Genomic DNA, 18,252 nt, shown 5'->3' on the forward strand with positions numbered 1-18,252 from the left:
ACCCAACCTTTGTCATACACCCATGCTTGTGTGGCACAGCTCCACACAAAGATGTCAAACTTTCCAAATCAGGAAAAGTGCCATGTTCTGGGATCTGACCTGTTCTTTCTTCCCTTTCTCTAAACAGTCTTCCTGGTGAGGCTTCCCTCCCAAGGCCCTCGTTGTGGATGGTAAGAGAAATGCTTTGTATTCATGCCACACAGCAGCCTCCATGTCAAAACCAGGTATATACATACCCGGGGCTCACTTGGGACTTTCTTGTCTTATCCTATTCCTTCCTGCAAAGAAGTCACAAGTATGGAGAGGGTGTTGTTTATATAGGACCTACATATGAGATAGCAGGGACTTCCCCAGCAGCCAATAATTGCAAATAACCCTCCTCCTGCCACCTCAGTGAAACCATCCAACAGGAAGTATGCAAACATTAAAGTAAAAATCAGAGCAATGTAGGAAACACTGAAGAAAAGTATCTTGCTAACAGACAGAGCCCTACGTTCCCCTGTGGCTCTGTCTAAACAAACATGGATGTGCGTCTGTGTGTTTCCTAAAAGTCACATCTTGAAGCAGAGCATCTCGCTCTGAGGTCCAAAGACATGAGCAGCAGCTTGCCCTGAGTTTGCATTTCTGAGGTATGCTGTGGCTGGGACAAGCGGGGAAGAGTGAAGGGGTGGTCCTTTTGGGGGTGGTGATGCAGGCTTAAGTTATCCCACAGACATCTGCAGGCCATTATGCCATAAAGCCAGGAAGATAAGTCCGCTTGGTGCTAATAACTCTAAATGAAAACCAGGAGCCTTGGGAAACCTCTGCTTCACCAGGTTTACATGCGGTGTCCTGATGGCAGGAGAGAGATCACAAGGGCCGCCGGGACATGCCCGGGGGGCTCTCAAATTGAGAAAGGCACAGGAGGGTCTTAAAATCAACACTTTTCATGGTAAACTCGAGGAAGAGGAATGAGTTACAGAGTAATATGGAAGAACTTCAGACCCCGATCTCACAATGTATCCAGCAGAAATAATACCAATCTGGGCCAAAGAAAAGCAATCCCCTTGCCCAGACTTGTTTCTGATTTCCTCCTCTAGTTCACCCACACAATGCCCTCTCTGTCCAAGCCTGGGCCCTAGACAATCTGGCATTAAAGGGTTTTTTTCCTTCTTTTAAAATCACGAAACTTATCACATACACATTAGGAGCTTGGAAACGTGTAATCACCGGTTGCTTCTTTTCTTTTTTTTAAACAGCCCCAAACCACTTCTCTTTGTTAGAGCTAACAAGCCAGGCTGCGTGCTGACAAAGGCAGGACGGATCCAGCTGCTGATCCCTGCTTCCTATAAAGACAATCCGCGCTGACCACAAAATGTATACTTCAGTTGTCTGCAGGGATCCCTCCCAGCAACACCACAAAACACGGGAGGGCCACAGGAGGAGGGGAAGCAGGGTCTCTCAACTTGTAATCGCCTCTCTATGCAATTAGCTTCCCAGGTCCGGCAACAAGCTTCCAGGAGGAAGCGTGGAGAGTGACCTCGATGGCTGCCCAAGGATGGCTATTCCCCGGATGACTTTCAGCTTGTGACAGTGGGACAGAGCCCCTGACCCACAGTAGAGCAGCCCCTAGGGACGGATGTGGCCCCCACATTTCCCCCGGAGCCCTCTGCCTCCTGCCGCATCGGCTGAATCCCCTAGTTTATTCCCACCATTACTCATTTTTCACCTTAATCATTGCTGGTTCAGACGGTAAAGCGTCTGCCTGCAATGCAGGAGACCCTGGTTCGCTCCCTGGGTCGGGAAGATCCCCTGGAGAAGGAAACTGCAACCCACTCCAGTACACTTGCCTGGAAAATTCCATGGACAGAGGAACCTGGTAGGCTACAGTTCATGGGGTCGCAAAGACTTGGACTTACTCATTTCTAATGCACAGAGGATGGTCCACGTAGATGAAGGCCCCTCGGAGTAAATATGCCTCCCAGCAAAATAAGCTTCCCTAGTTCTGTTTTCCAACGGAGCTTCCCTCAGTGTTCCTTTTTCTGATGTGGAGTTGAGGGTAGTAGTTGCAATAAGAGGGCTGGGAGTTAGACTGGCAAAGTCTCAGTGGCCAAGTTGCTACTTCCTAGTTGGGTGACGATGGGTAGGTCAATTCACCTCCCTGGGCTGGAGTCACCTCATATATGAAAGGTGGATGACAAAGGTGCCCGTGTCACACAGCTGTGATGAGGACTGAAGAACAGACGCTCAGGAAGCGTCCCTGCTCTCACCAGCACCTTCCTCGGCACCTGCCTCCTGCTGGAATCACAGAGCCAAGCAGGGGGCTCAGGAGAGGGAACCTGGGCTCAACTGGCAGCCAACCAATCAGCCCATGACCCTCAATCAGTTGACTCTTATCTGCTGCAGGAAGCACAATTAGGAATGTACACACTGAACTCAACACATAGGCACTGCCCCTTAAAATCAACTTGTAAAGTCTTTTCCTACCTAGAGAATTCCATACGTGGACAGGTTTCAGTACTTCCTATTTCATTTTATAGAACATTTTATAAGAAGAGGACTCAGTCCAGAGTTTTGTTTCCTTCCCAATATTCAAGATATGAGGCAAGTTTCTTGGTGATGAGAAGTGTCAGCTTGAGTAGAAGGGGGCGAGAAAGTGATAAACGTTCAGTAAATCAGGATGGGCTGATTGGAAATTTCTTGGCATGCGCTCAGTTCCTTTCTGTTGCTGACCTGCTGGGAGCAGAACCCAGGCCTGTGCCACTCTACACACAGACACCCACAAACATCCTGATCATGCTTCTGTCCAGAAAGTGACTTCCTTTTTTCCCAGGGGCTAGGCTTGACACCATCAGCAAGACTGAACTTCAAGCAAAAAAACAGAACTCACCACTTCCACGTTCCCGAGTCCAGGGGAACGAGGCCAGGGCTTTGACAGTTTTAATGCCAGTTGTGACAACAGCCCCGTGACAGCTTTCAGGTCCCTCCTCATGGACCATTGTCTTTCTAGGTTATACTTTACAGGATAATCCGTTGGCTTGGCATAGATGGTTGACAAAGCAGTAACCAGAAAAGGTTAGCCTCCTCTTCTTCCATAAACCACTCTAACTCTGGCTAAGAATTTGGATATTATCTTCTATAGGCAGAATGCCTCCCTAGATAAGAGCAAATGTGGGAGTCTATACATACGTTCGGATTTAAGATGCAGTGTCAGTGGTTTGCGTCCTTCACTGGAGGGGGTGAAGGTGAAGGCAGGAGCAATGCTGGGTGTTGTGTGCATCTGTAGAATGAATGTATGAACAGCAACCAAGACATTCTCACGCCAATTACCATGGAATACTGAGGGACCATCCCCCTGGCATCACCGTGATAGATGTACACTGCTCCCGAAAAGTCATCCTCCTTGGGTGCGCCAATGGCCACATCTGGGGGAAGAAAAGCAGCTGGGGTTAGAAAAACCATGTGGAATAATGTACGAGTGAATTCTCTAATTCCCGCATGACGTCTAGAGAGTTAATGATTGTTACTTGTTCAGGCATTAAACTAGGCACACGATCTCTCAGCAGCAGAAAATAAAAAAAAAAAAAGTAGAAAGAAAATTATAGAAGCTGAGAAGAGTTTAGTACCAGAACAATTTCTACCTCATCTTCACAGAATAAATTACTAACTTGTGCAATAAAAGAATGTGAATATCAACCACCCACCGTAATGTCTGTCCATCAGAGAGGAGAGTTCCATAGACAGTGGTTACTGCATAGCTGAGAAAGTCAACTCTATCCTTGGGTAAAGGAATTATATAAAACGGTATTCACTTTATTTAAAGAAAGAACAAAAAACTGTGTTACTCTCACAAACTGACAACTCTTGGGACAAGGCTGAGATCTTTCTCCCTTTTTTCAATTTGCTTCTAACAAAGTCATGTGTCTGTAGACGGGGAGTCAAGGGTGAGGGGCATCACCCACCCAACCTCAAGCAGAAGTCCCCAATATCTGAATGAAACCCTCTATGGCCAGTGGAATTATGGTTTCAAAGGAGCCTGGATGCCCGGCCTGAGGCCCATCTTCCACCTTCCGCCTCAGTCCTTCCCACCAGTGATGTGGCTCCCACCAGTGACGTGGCTCCAACCAGTCCTGATGTCTAAACCCGGCACACACAGCGATGGGAGGAAGTACTGAACAGAGCAAACTAGAACTTCAGGCTGAACAGAACCAGAGGTCGTGCATACACACCTCCACTCCTCCCAAAACTTACACCTTCAGCCAGTCCAGCGTGCTCTCAGAGCATCGTGGAGCATCAGAGGCTCAGAAACAAGAAGGGTTTGTGGCAAGAGGAAGCTGGCTCAGACTTGGCTGCCACAGAAGCCCCTATGCACTGAGCTGACGAGGAGGGAATTCACAGAAGCAAAACTCCATCAGAGTCAGGGTTCAGCCCTGTGTCTACATGGAAAACGTGGTCTCACAGGTATTTTCTGCCTCAAGTGCATGGACGGGCCTTCCCCTGGGCAGGCAGATCCTGGAGCGCCCACACCAGGGCAGGTAAGAGGACAGAAGCCAGCTCACTGACCTGGGAACCCGTCATCATCCAGGTCGCCCAGGCTGGCGATGCTCTCCCCAAAGTGTGCGTTGTAGGCACTGTCTCCGCTCAGGGTCAGCTGCTCCTCCAGGACTCCCTGGGAAACAGGATGGAGGGAAAACGGAAAACAAAACAAAAACAAACCGGACAACCAAAAAAAGAATGAAAAAACAGAGCTGGGAATGCTGCCGTCCCCCGCCGCACGCCCAAGGACAGGAAACACCTGGGCAGAATCCCAGGAACCCAAATGTCCCCAACCCACGGGCAAAAGGAGCCTCTTCCACATGGGCACCATGGGGGTCTCTGATCACCTGAAACACATTTTAGAGGGAAGGAGACACACTGTTGGCCAATGACTAAACCTCTTCCAGTCATAACACTCTCCACCAATCTATTTACCTGCCTACTGCCTGTCCTCACAGTCTCCTCTCCCCACAGTATCCCAAAGTTGTTTTAAAGGAATACACATTTTCATTTCTGATCTCTTGTGCCTTTGGTACAAGTTTATAAACCTGTTTCGCAGGATGCATGTATTAGCGATCTTGACAGAGGGACTCATGGTTCAGAAAAACTGACACCCAGTAGTTCTTGGTTAAGGGGTGAAAGTGGTGATAACAGGACACAAAACCGTGCCCATTTTCATATCTGATTTGTGTTTCTTGAGTAAACACCAACCAATGGAGGGCAGGGTCAGTGGTGATGGTGGCAGTCAAGGCCACACCCACCCTGCCCCCAAATTACTGACACGTGACCATCAGAGTGTTAATACACAATCTAATGTTTTGAGGCACAAGAACATCTAACCCTGCTCCTGGGTAAAGGCACTCAGACCCACGGTACACCGACAAGCCATCCCAAAGCTTTCATTATGACTAAACCTTTTTTTTCCATTATATACAAACACCTTTCAAAAACTAAAGATGTGACGATTTCTTAAATCAGTGAAATCCCTACCCCACAAAACAAATATGTGCAGATTTCCTCCCATCAGCGTGGTGAAGAGGAGAAATATTGATTCCTGGCATGTACCAGGCACTGTATCTTCACACCCTCATTTAAATCACACAATGACTGTATATGGAAGACCTTATGACTCTGCCCACTTCATAGATGAGCAAAACCGCTGATTTCAAGCTATTTGTCCACATCACACAGGCTATGTGTGCAAGTGGGAACACCAACATTCAAGGGCAAGTCACCATTTTTTCCCACTGCTCCACACTGCCCTGAAATCTTTCATCATATAGGATGAAGTTCAACAGAAATAAGAACACCCTGGTACTTTGGTAATCCCAAGGCATTAAGAAACATTGGTTGGCCATAGGTTGTGTGGGTGCCATATGCCTGCAGAAGGTCTGGGGAATGATCCTGCTCTTGCCCTGGGGCTGTTGGGCTGGTCACCTTACTGCCTGACAAGTTCACACCCGTGCAAACACCGAGTCGGACTCCTGCACACACAGTGGCTGGCAGCCAATGAATGCTGACTGTTCTCATCTCCATAATGACTGCCTCACTTCTCCCCTTGCCAGCCCTGTCTCCCTTCCAGGAAGGTCAGTATAGAAGCAGGTGCCATTGCAACAAGTAACAGGAGTCATCTTCCCAAACAGCTTGCAAACATCCAAGAAAGTCCAAGGCTCTAACATCCCCTGGCTCCTCTTTAAATAACTTCCCTTTCTGGCATCTGCCCACCTGCTGCTGCTGCTGCTGCTGCTGCTAAGTCACTCCAGTCGTGTCCGACTCTGTGTGACCCCATAGACGGCAGCCCACCAGGCTCCCCCGTCCCTGGGATTCTCCAGGCAAGAACACTTAGCTATAGCTAAATACCACCACCCCCTTCCAATGAGGATAACTTAACTAACTTAACATCTTGGTCACAGCTTAAAAGTACACTTTAGATAACTTTTTTGATTATGAAAGAATTATATTCTATTTGTATAAAGATAAAACTAAATATCTGCCCAAGCACCACCATCCAGAGTGATCTGTTACTAACTTTATGTATTTTGCATATTTTTAAAGGTTGATTGTGTATGCAGTTTTTATCCTGCTTTGTCACTGATTAATCTCATTAGCGTTTTCTCAAGTTAGCTAAAAGGCTGGTGGTCACAGGATTTGTTCGTTGAACCATTTCCCTGGTGTTGAATACTCTTTCTTCTAGATTCTGAAAAGATTCTGCTTTCTCTGGTCTCTTGCCCCCACGGGTACACTGTAGTCACTCAGCTTCTGCCCCCACCCACCCTCCACTGTGCTGCAGAGACATCTTTCTGACCAAACCATGTCCTTTTCCCAGTTCTGCAGATTAAGGGACATCGTGACCAGAGCCCGTGGCCACTGTGCTGTCCCCATCTAACACCCCCTCCAAGTCCCACCATGCTGAACTGTGGTCCCACTGCCTGACATCTCAGTCTACTCTACCCAGCTCCCAGCCCACTCCCACCAGTCTGTCTAACTCCTGTTCTTCAAGGTTCCTTCCAGTCATCACGTCCTCTGAGAAGGCTTCTCTGTGTGCATAATCCCAGGGAGGTGGCATAACCTAGAGATGAGGCATGCTAACTCCAAAGTCAGTTTGCCTACGTTTCAAATCTCAGCCCCACCGCTTTTTACCTGTGTGATTTGGGGCAGGTGACTTCAGCTATCTGAGCCTCAGTGTCTTCACCTGAAAGATGGGAACCCCCTGATACCCTGTGCACATGTCATTGAGATCATTCACAGGAAGCAAGGGAAACAGCTCCTGTGCACAAGGAGTACTCAGTGTTAGTCATTTGGATATTTCTGGACCCCTGTATGTTTGCAGTCAGCACACTGCATATCTTTCCATGGACTAAACACAGAGCTTTTTGAAGGGAAGAAGCAAGTCTGTTCACCTCCGCTGGGTGATGGGTCTCAGTCACTACTCCTCAGGCTAATGTCTCTTTCCCTCACCCTGTCCGCATGCTGCCCAGCTCTGTACTCACGTTTCCTTTGTTGATGTAGACGGTGACCTGCCCTTCGTCCCTGATCTCAGAAAACATGGGGGCCCCCACCAACAGGTCGGAGAGGCCGTCTGTGTTCAGGTCAACTGCGCATAAGGAGGAGCCGAAGTAAGAGCCCATCTGCAACCAAGCCGAGTTGCAACAAAGCGTTCAGTATCTGCCCTCACACACGGCGCCCCTGCACCTTCCTCCAGCTCCCCAGCCTGACAAACATCTGCTCCTGAGCCCCTGAGAGGCTGTGCCAGCGGTGCTGCCCTGGAAGCAAGAATGCTTGGGCAACAGTGAGATCTCAACTCCCCACCCCTCCTGGCAGCCATGTGGGGACCCCAGTCAATGTGAGACCCATGCCACTGACTTGGAGCCCCACCAAAGGGGAAACAAATGGACCAATCCCTGGAAGACGAGGTACTGCTTTTACAAATGCAAGCTAAGGTTGCAGACATAGGTTATAACCATAATAAAAGTGCCTCATATATCAGACATTTGACAAGGCCAAGCAAGTTAGGAATATGGATTTTCACAACAGAAGGCAGGCATGAAAATAAATTGTTACATGGGAAACAGATTACCCTCGCCCAGTCCTGGGTAGAACTGAAGACTGGCTAGGAAGGTGTGAGCTGAAGTAATAGAAGAACATACAACTCGTAAGATTATTTGATGAATGAGGGAATACAGCCAGGTTATACTGGCTTAATCACAGCTCTATCCAGTACGTTATTTTTTTTTTTTACCATTTTTTAAATTGAGGTATAGTTGACACACAGTGTTCAGTTTTGGGTGTACAGCGAAGTGATTCAGTGATGGATTATTCAGATTCTTTCCCATTACAGGTCATTACAAGAAGCTGAGTATGGCTCCCTGTGCTATACACACAGCAGGTCCTTCTTTAGCTATTTGATATATAGCAGTGTGCACACATTAATCTCAAACTCCTAGTTTACCCCCTCTCCCTCCCACTCCGGGAACCATAACTTTGTTTTCTAAGTCTGTGAGTCTATTTCGTAAACAAGTTCATTTACATCACTGTTTTTTAGATTCCACATATATGTGATATAATTCGATATCTGTCTTTCTGTGACTCAGGACCTGTTAGTTTAAATCAAGGGTCTCAAACGCAAAAGCCAACAGGACCCAGGCAGGTGATATAATAGGTGTAAAAGAAAAGCAAACAATAGCACAGGCACACTGACAGGCAACAAGTGACACCCAGCTCATTTGTCTAAGAAGCAACAGAGACTGCGGCAACCCAGAGTCCATGGGCCCAGGGAGAGGAGCAACTTCCACTTGGGGAACGTCAACCCCTGACCGACCCAGGAAAGGTCGACTGTCTCATCCTTTAAGAGAAACTGAAACTCTAAAATTTCATTTGAACTGCCTATTTTTAAAATGTTGACAACTAATTCATATTAAAAAATAAATAAACATACCATGCAGACCAAATGAAAATTTTTGTAAGCTGTGTCCTTTCCAAAAAAAAAAAAAAAGCTATCCTTTTTAAATAAATGTTTTCAAGTAAAAGGGCTCTGGTTTTACAGACATGAACAAGCATTTTCTTTTGCTGTTTGTTGGCAGTTAAACCACGGGAGTTTGAGAGAGGTGGAGGGTACTTTGGTCTATTTCCTGCAACTCGGCCTGGGACAGGACTCAGAAGTCCCTCCCCAGTCACGTGTCAGTGCCACTTCCACCCACTCCCACTCACCCCTTCCCAAGGGAGAAGAGTATGGGGAAGTTTCAGAATCATGGAGATGGGGGCAGAAACCAATTGATGGTCACCCACTCAGTGGCCTTGCCAATATCCCTATCTTGACTTTCATAAAAGAAACCGCTAAGACCCAGGCAAGGCCATGAAGACCGAAGTTGCTGGCTGTTCTCTCTGGCTGAGTCCCAGGGGAACTATTTGTTTCATTCCAATGGACTATTTAACTTGGCATCTTCGTCGGTGTTCAATCAGAAATCCCCGTACATGAAGTTTCCTATCTAAGTTTTGACATATAAACACTTCACATGCTCAGTTAACGCAATAACACTTGGATATAGCAACGACATGCTTTGGGGTGAGTGTTCCCAGATCAGAGCTCTCCCAACAACCTGGAAATGTGGGGACACACACGGCACTAGCGGTAAAGAACCCGCCTGCCAATACAGGAGACGCAAGAGATGCGGGTTCAATCCCTGGTTGGGGAAGATCCCCTGGAGAAGAACATGGCAATCCACGCCTGTATTCTTGTCTGGACGATTCCATGGACAGAGGAGCCCGACGGGCTACAGTCCATGGGGTCACAAAGAGTTGAACACTATTTAGGTGACTGAGCATGTAGGCACATGTCTCTATTAGCAACAGAACTGCACGTGTACTGGTGATTTCTTACGTGCACCTTACAAAGTAAAGACCAGAACCCTTTGGGGTTTTGTCTCTCTTATGGTGAGGCCAGAAGACAGAACTCTGACCAGATTCTGGTCACACGAAAGCAGAAGTGGACTGGGGGTTTCCTGAGTCAGAACCTTCCTTTAAGTGTGGCTCCAGACACAGGGGTAAAGCAAAGACATCCTTTGAAAGTCTGGGGTCATGTCCTTTCCCGCTGTAATAATGGAGAAGTCAGAGGGACAAGAATTTCTCATATCTTTTGACAAAAGCAGAATAAGACATCTAAAGGGAGTAATGGTCTATTTCAAAATCAGCAAGATGATGACGGGGGTAAAGCTGGAAGATGGTGAAACAAGAGGGCACAAGTGAAGGACAGATGCCACTGCAATTCAAGGAGAGGGCGAGAAGAGGCTGAAGGAAAATGAACGGCAGCTCTGTAGCTGGAAGGGGAGACAGCTGGCCCATGGTCCCCTCCTCAGGAAGCCCCATTGTGTCTTAATGAGGACACGCGAGCTGATCTGCAGGCTGGCCTGTGCTGGAACCCCCATCATCACATCCTCAGCAAGTTTCCCTTTCATGTCACCCACTCTCAAATCTGCTCTCCCAAACCTGCCCACAACTCAGGCAGAGATGGGTGGCCATGACAGCTATCATGCAAACCAGGAGGCTTCTGAGAAGGAGAAAGGGCACAATTATGGATGGCTGGTTACACCAGGACGACCAGCATCAACTGGGTCTGTCCTGGGCGCAGGCAGCGGAGGTGGGTACACAGGAAGCAGAGGGGAGGCACAGTGACAGTTGAACCTGAAGATACTCTAGAAATGGGGTGACGGGGGTTTCAAGGCCCACAATTTACTTTAAAGAGTCCTTAAAAGATTGTAGCTGTGTAAGATGACAGATATGCTAACAAACCTCAAGGTGATCATCATTTCACAATACGTATGTGTATCAAGTCACGCTGTACACCTTAAAAGTGTTATATATTAATTATATTCAATAAAGCTGGGGCGGGGTGTGGGGAGAAAAGGAATTCTTAATTTCATGCTTTCAAACCCAGTATGCTGGAAGGGGAGGAAAGAGAGGGAGGGTTTTCCACAGGAAAACTCACCCAGTGATTTTTTTTGGAGAAAGAACTAAAATGTTAGGCTACATTTACCCCTACTTGCTCTTTGGAACTCTTTTTCTCAGAAATGGCATGGGGGTTATTTCTTTTCTAACTTTAGAGGTGCTTGGAAATCCTTTTTTTGCAGAATCGCTCACAGACTTTTTCCAGTGTTGTTGCTTTGGGGTTTTGGAAATGTTAAAATAACACAGGCCAGCACAGTTCCCGGGGGAAGGCGGCGCTGCTCTCAGGGAAAAGCTCACACAACTGGGTCGGGTGATGTACGTTTTATTGAAAAGGTTATGACAGTTATATACTAAGAATACACATGAAGGCTGTTAAAACTGCAAAAAAAAAAAAAGCTCTACTTTTGAGTGGAACTTTTGGAACTCAGAATATGATTCCCCAGCAGAACAATATGTGATGGTGCCAGACTGGCAGGAGGCAGGTGTGACACAGCAGGACCTGAACTGGGGCACGTGGCCCACCCAGGAAGGAAACAATCATTTTCCACGCCCTCCCCCCGACTTTTCGTTAATGATAGGAATGTCAAAAGGTGATTTAACCTATCTCCTTGAATCTCCTTCCCAAGTTCCAGGCATCCTGTGCTTCTTCCCAGAGCTCACTAAGGCCTCCACCAAGACAAGCCTCCAAATCACCCCCTTCACTCCCTGCCTAAACTTGCCTCCTTTTAGTGCAGCCAGCCTCACCAAACAATCCTGCCAGCCGAAGCCAGGCTAAGGTGTGTACCATTGATAAGCCCATGAAAAATGGTACTTGTTGATCAAAGGAATCTCTACCTGGCTTAATTTCAGAACATGGTACAATATAATGGAAACTTACAGGAAATGGGGAGAGAATTAGCAAGAGGGTAAGGATAACAAGATGACACAGGCAGATAAACCTTGCCAGGACTAATTTCAGGGCAGTCTTCCCCAGCTATTTCTAATTCAAAGTCCTAAAAGGAACCGGGTGATCTTTGTTTGGTTTTTGTGGGGCAACGGTTCCCATGGCAATGAGGGCAGAGGGCTCAGGATGTGAGAAGGAGGGGCAGCTTTGGGTTGATGAGATAAGGGAGAGGGAGAACCAATTCTGTGCATGCCTCCTCTGAAAATAATCAGTCATATATCTGTACTGAACAATGCCTGATCTTTCTGGAGTTGGGAGAAAGGTAGACAGAGAGGGACAGAGAGGCAGAGAGATAAAGGCAGAGAAAAAGAGGGCACACAGTCTTTCTCAGGAGTATCTGAACCATGGACAACCTTTAAGACTTCTGTGCTATAACTTGGTCATGCACAAACTCATCTTGCTACCTGTCTCTACAACACGCACGAATCCAGGATTCTGCAGGTCACACATGATGCTGAGCAGGTCAAGGCTCCAACATGCATTAAAACCAACATGTAAACGCAGGGCACAGACAGGCTTTTAAGCCAAATTTCTAAATAAGAACTGATTCCCACATGACGACACCTCACAAACAAACAAAAAGATACTAATCCCAAGGATCTCACCTTTTTACCTGAAGCTTGAAAAATCTTAATTAAGGTGCCTGATCTTCGGTCAGCTCTAAAAATATAAACCTATGGAAGGAAAAAGAATCTAGGTAAGATGCAAGCAATGACCAGATATTTATCAGCATTCTCTTGAGGGTCCTATTTAAATGCCTGAACACAAGTTTGCCTACACTAGCTGATGACAAATTATTTTACCAACTTTACAAAGAAAGTATCCTTTAATCCTGAGGCAGAAATCACCCCCATGCCTCCTGAACCACATCATCTATGGAGGCTGTGCCCAGTAAACCCGTGGAGCTTCCAAATTGCTACCAAAAAATCAACTCCTGGGGGAAATATTTTCTTCCTTGAAATATTTCCTTCACTCCAGTTAGTTAGGGCCTTACCAAGTGTCACAATAAAGTCATCCCTTGGTTTCTGCTGTAAATGGGGTCCAGAACCCCTGGGATACCAAAATCCATAGATGCTCAAGTCTCGTATGTAAAATAGTATAGTGTTTGCATATAACCTATGCAGTCATCTCTACATTACCTAGAATACCTAATACAATATAAATACTATGTAAATAGTTATAAATACAATGTATAAATACATTTATACAGCAAATTCAAGCTTTGCTTTTCGGAAATTCCTAGATTTTTTTTTTCCTGTTTTCATTCACGGTTGGTTGAAACCACAGGTGTGGAAACACAGATAGGGAGGGCCGACTGTGTAAGGCAGAGGGGCAGACGTGAGTATTTTAGACAAAGCAGTTTTCCAAAGTGGATCCACAGAACATTAGTTTCATGAGATCTGCTTGGATAAATATGATTTTGGTTTGGGAAATGACAGAATTAAACAAATTCCTTTACTGGGGACCTTTTAGAGCCTTTACCATCGGCATGTACAGCATGAATCTCCACCATCTATTTGCACAGAACTTCCTAAATGACATGAGTATGTAAGTTCTTTTCCAAGTGGCATCTTAAAGGAAGAGCAAACGTCCCATGAGTGTTGGGGAGCCTCTCGCAGGGTAAAGAATCGCCATCTTACTGCAAATGCTTTCTTGCCCTGACACCAGAAATGATGACCACCAAGATCCTGGAGGCCAGAGATCCATCCTGGGGTCCTTAGGAAGCAAGCGTGTACCAGTTCCCATGCCTGGGAATATGGAACCGTCGCCAGCTTTGCTAACTGTGACCAGTTTCCCCAGTGCCTCTCACATGCCCTGGCTGAAAGCAGTGGTTTCATATTTGTCTTTGTTAACTAGATCTGCGATGCCCTCTGTCTGGTTCTATCAGTTTTAAGTGCCACTCTCATCCTAAGACTTGACAGGGACTACACAGTTATCCCAACCATCTGAAGAGAAGACAATATAATCAGATCAAGTTTTCTTGACTGGTGATTTAAAACCAACTAGTGATTTAAAATCAATTGGTGATTTAAGAAAAAAAATGCTGTTGTCAGCACCAAGGCATCCGTATCACTGTGAACCGGGAGGCAGGCACGTTTACCAAAGCTACAGAGATGGCTGGTCACACGCAGCTCCTCCCAGAAGAGATCATCTATATGGGGACAGCTCTTGGCTCCGTCCCTCCACCATGCAGAGGAATTCATGTGGCTCAGAAAGAACTACCCCTTGCTTGAAGTCATCAGAGTTCATTTGCCCACCTTCCCTGTATTTAGGCCCTGGATTTTTATCTGACTTCATTTGCAAGGAAAATGACACCTGTGTCAACAGGGAGGGAGGGAGGCACATGCTCCAGAAACATGAGTGGCAACTTCTAACTCCTGCCGAGGAGGATCCGGGGAAATAACCCTCATGAACGCCCAGCAGTCACACCTCGTCTGCTGATCAGACTGACATCCTAGCTGAAGGCTCCAGTTAACAGTGGTCTCGGTCTATCTGAGCCTCTCCAGAATCTACTTTTCCAAATCCATGGAGATACAACCAGATTCTATCATGTGTCCACCCCTACAGATTCAGACTAAAGACCATTCCTCTGTTCAGTCTTACCTTCAGGACAATTACAGAGCTCGTTAAAATGCAGATTCCTGACTCATCTAAACCTACTCAACTGGATTTTCCGTAGCCTGGAGATAAAGATCCAACAAGCACAGTTCTCCACATCCCAGGCCCCACAGACGCCATGATTCCCAAAGGGATTCTGACTGCCTATATTCATGCGGTCTTTTCTACACTCTGGACAGACAGTTTAGGGAAACAGAGCCATACATTCCCACTCGAGCTTCTGGGCTGAACCGATCTTGTTCTAAAACATTGGAGAAAAACAAAAAGTAGGAGAATCTAGGCCTAAAAATAAAGAAATCCCCAAAGATATCCGGGTCTAGACTTGGCTCCATTAAGACAAATTTTGAAAGGGTTCGGGAAAGGGGAGGGTTTGGGGATGGGTAGCACTAGATACCATTTCTTTGGTGGATGCCATGATGCCAGGGGTCAACCTTAATCATTTCTCAAATAATACAGTCAGTCATGTAAAAACATTCTCAGGTGACAACGTGTAGAAGACAGAGAGGTCTGGAAGCAGTGTTCACACTCTGAAGAAGCTTTCAAATTAAATTCTCAAAAGAGGCTGAATGAAGACAGGTGATTCAATATTTCATCATCATCCAGCAGCATGTTCACATCAGCGTGAGCTGAGAAACCTCTAAAGAGAGGTAGTGTGCTTCCCCTCCTGACCCCATGCTGGTTCACACACTTTCCTCCTCACCTTCCCGATGCCTTCATCCTGCGGGGCACCTCCTACCACGTCAGTGGAGGACACGTGAGAAAAGTGTCCGGCAGTGACTGCATAGCCTGCAAAGGACAGAAACCAAGGATGGGCTTGAGAAAGAAGGAAAAGAGCCACCAGAAGACAGTGTCTCTCAGGCATCCTTTATCTACACAATTATGATCCAGTTATTCTTCAAACATAAACTGCATGTGTGCTCAGTTGCTAAGTTGTGTTTGACTCTTTGTGACCCCATGGACTGTAGCCCGCCGGGCTCCTCTGTCCATGGGATTCTCCAGGCAAGAATACTGGAGTGGGTTGCCATCTCTCCTCCAGGGGGTCTTCCTGACCCAAGGATCAAATCTGAGTCTCCTGTGTCTCCCGTACTGGCTGGCAGATTCTTTATCGCTGAGCCAGGAAGCCCCAGGAACAAATGGCAGCTGTCAGCCTTCTCACTGTGGAGAGGCTCATCTCACAGAAAGACACGTGCACAAGGACCCCGGGCAGGAGAGAGCACTTCCTGAGTGTCCTCTTTTGAACAGGTGCTCTGCTAAACATTCTGCATCTGTTTCTTCGTTGTTGCTCCTTTCTGAAATATGATTCTCATACAGTAAATTACACACATCTGACGTGGAGAATTTAACAAGTGTGGACATGCAGTCACCACCCAGTGTGACTATAACCACAGAATGATAAGCCCAGAAGGTTCCCCCTTTCTTTCTCCCAATCACTACCCGCGACAGGTCACCCCATTCCAATTTCCATCACCATGCATTCCTGTGCCTGTTCTAAACGTCACTCAATATAACATCTGCAGACTTCCCTGGTGGCCTGTTGGCTGAGACTCCATGTTCCCAATGCAGGGGGCCCAGGTTCAAATCCCGGCCAGGGAACTAGATCCCACATGCCGCAACTAAGATTTGCATGATACAGCTAAGACCAAGCACAGCCAGATAAATAAAAATAATTATTTTTTAAAAACCCGTAACATCTGTGAGGTTTAGCACATGCTGCTGAGTATAGTGGTAGTTTCTTTTAATGGTTGGGTATGTTCCCTTGTATCACTATGTCATAATGTCTTTATTCTCCTAAAGCTGGGCACTTGGGTTGTTTCCTGTTATTTCAACTTTATTGTGAATAAAACTGTTGTGAAATTCTTACACAGGTCTTCAGATGCCACTGTCTCTCATCTCCCAACTCTATGAGGAAGAAATGATTATTTCTTCCATTTTACAGATATGGGCACGGGGACTACACGTGGGTAAGCAATGTATCCGAGATTACTCAGCAAGATTCAGATCCAATCTGTGTGTCTCCCAAGCTCCTGTCGTGAGCCATTACACACATCCCTTCCTAAGAAAAGGGAGAAAAAAGCTTACAGTTGGAGGGAGGGCTGAAGGATAGCTGAGCAAAGAATCTGGAGGCGAAAGGAACCTATAAGTAAAGGTAAAAGCTGTCTGAGCTTGGTCTCAGGGCCTCCTGTTTTCTGAGAGCCCTGGTGGCAACAGAAACCCTGTACAGCTTACCATGTATTCTCCAAACCTCTTCCTCAGCCGCAAACCCCAGTGATATGATCATAAGATGCCTGCATTTTGTCATAACGTCATATTATGATCAATTCTTACTCAGAATGATCAAATCATGTGACTGATTTCGCTCAGGCTGGAGGTTCATATTCCCTAACAGCATCATGAGTGCCCGCAGAGCTTCACATGACCCCATGTGCATGAGCTTCTAAAGCATGAGGGCCTCTGATGGGCACACAGGGAAGAGCCACAGGTCCTAAGGATCAGACGGGCTATCCTTGACCCTAAAGCCATGTCCAAACTGGGCTCTTTTCTGCCTTCTCGTCATTCTCTGATCTAATAAACATGTGCTGTCCCAGGCACTATACCAAGACCTGGAAATGTCAGCCAACTCCCCTCCTCAAGGAGCTCCCAGTCCCAGTCCCACTGGACTGTGCTGTCTGCTGAGCATCTAGACTCTGGGCTCAGAAAGTACAGGTTTAACCCCCCGCTTTACACTGATGAACCATGGGACCTTGGCAGATTATATGACTTCTTTACCTCGGTTTCTTTACCTATAAATAATGGCTGCCTCATAAGGTTGTTCCAGGAATTAAGAAATAATATGCAGAGCTTGATATGACATGAAGTAAGTCTTCAATAAATGAGAGCATTAAGGAGCCGGGAGCACAGAACAGCCAATGCCTCAAAGACTTTGAGTAAAGGTCTCAGAGCCTGTGTTACTGACTAAAAAACTTGTAGTTAGAAGGGGAAAAGGCAAGTCAGAGAGTTCCTCCTGTCAACTCACAAGTGAATCTCTATGCAAAAGGCAGTCAGGGGCTCCCCCAGATTTGAATTAAGTGTAGTAAGTGAAAGAATGTTGTTTTCTCATCATTCAGTAGTTCAGTTCAGTCACTCAGTCGTGTCCGACTCTTTGCGACCCCATGAATCACAGCAGGCCAGGCCTCCCTGTCCATCACCAACTCCTGGAGTTCACTCAAACTCATGTCCATCGAGTCGGTGATGCCATCCAGCCATCTCATTCTCTGTCGTCCCCTTATCCCGCCCCCAATCCTTCCCAGCATCAGAGTCTTTTCCAGTGAGTCAACTCGTCGCATGAGGTGGCCAAAGTATTGGAGTTTCAGCTTTAGAGTCAGTCCTTCCAATGAATACCCAGGACTGATCTCCTTTAGAATGGACTGGTTGGATCTCCTTGCAGTACAAGGCACTCTCAAGAGTCTTCTCCAACACCACAGTTTAAAAGCATCAATTCTTCGGCGATCAGCTTTCTTCACAGTCCAACTCTCACATCCATACATGACCACGGGAAAAACCATAGCCTTGACTAGACGGACCTTGGTTGGCAAAGTAATGTCTCTGCTTTTTAATATACTATCTAGGTTGGTCATAACTTTCCTTCCAAGGAGTAAGCGTCTTTTAATTTCAGCTGCAATCTGAGTAGGAGCCCTCTATCCAAGGAGATCTACCTGTGTGGGAGCTGTAAGCTTCCCCAGGCCATGGTATTTCAG

General features: G+C 46.6%; 1 protein-coding gene across 1 annotated transcript in view; it reads right to left on the reverse strand.

Moving 5' to 3' along the window:
• ITGA9 (integrin subunit alpha 9) overlaps nucleotides 1-18,252 on the reverse strand; it is a 383,781-nt gene that overhangs the window by 309,169 nt on the left and 56,360 nt on the right. The window contains exons 7-11 of the mRNA XM_055414653.2: nucleotides 15,219-15,304; nucleotides 12,505-12,573; nucleotides 7,506-7,643; nucleotides 4,543-4,648; nucleotides 3,310-3,404 (exon numbers count right to left, since the gene is read on the reverse strand). Of these exons, the coding sequence (XP_055270628.2) occupies nucleotides 3,310-3,404; nucleotides 4,543-4,648; nucleotides 7,506-7,643; nucleotides 12,505-12,573; nucleotides 15,219-15,304 (494 nt within the window). The remainder of the gene's footprint in view (nucleotides 1-3,309; nucleotides 3,405-4,542; nucleotides 4,649-7,505; nucleotides 7,644-12,504; nucleotides 12,574-15,218; nucleotides 15,305-18,252) is intronic.

This window comes from Moschus berezovskii, chromosome 24 (assembly GCF_049115385.1).
Source record: "Moschus berezovskii isolate FMDL1 chromosome 24, NW_MosBer_1.0, whole genome shotgun sequence".
NCBI lineage: Eukaryota > Metazoa > Chordata > Mammalia > Artiodactyla > Moschidae > Moschus > Moschus berezovskii.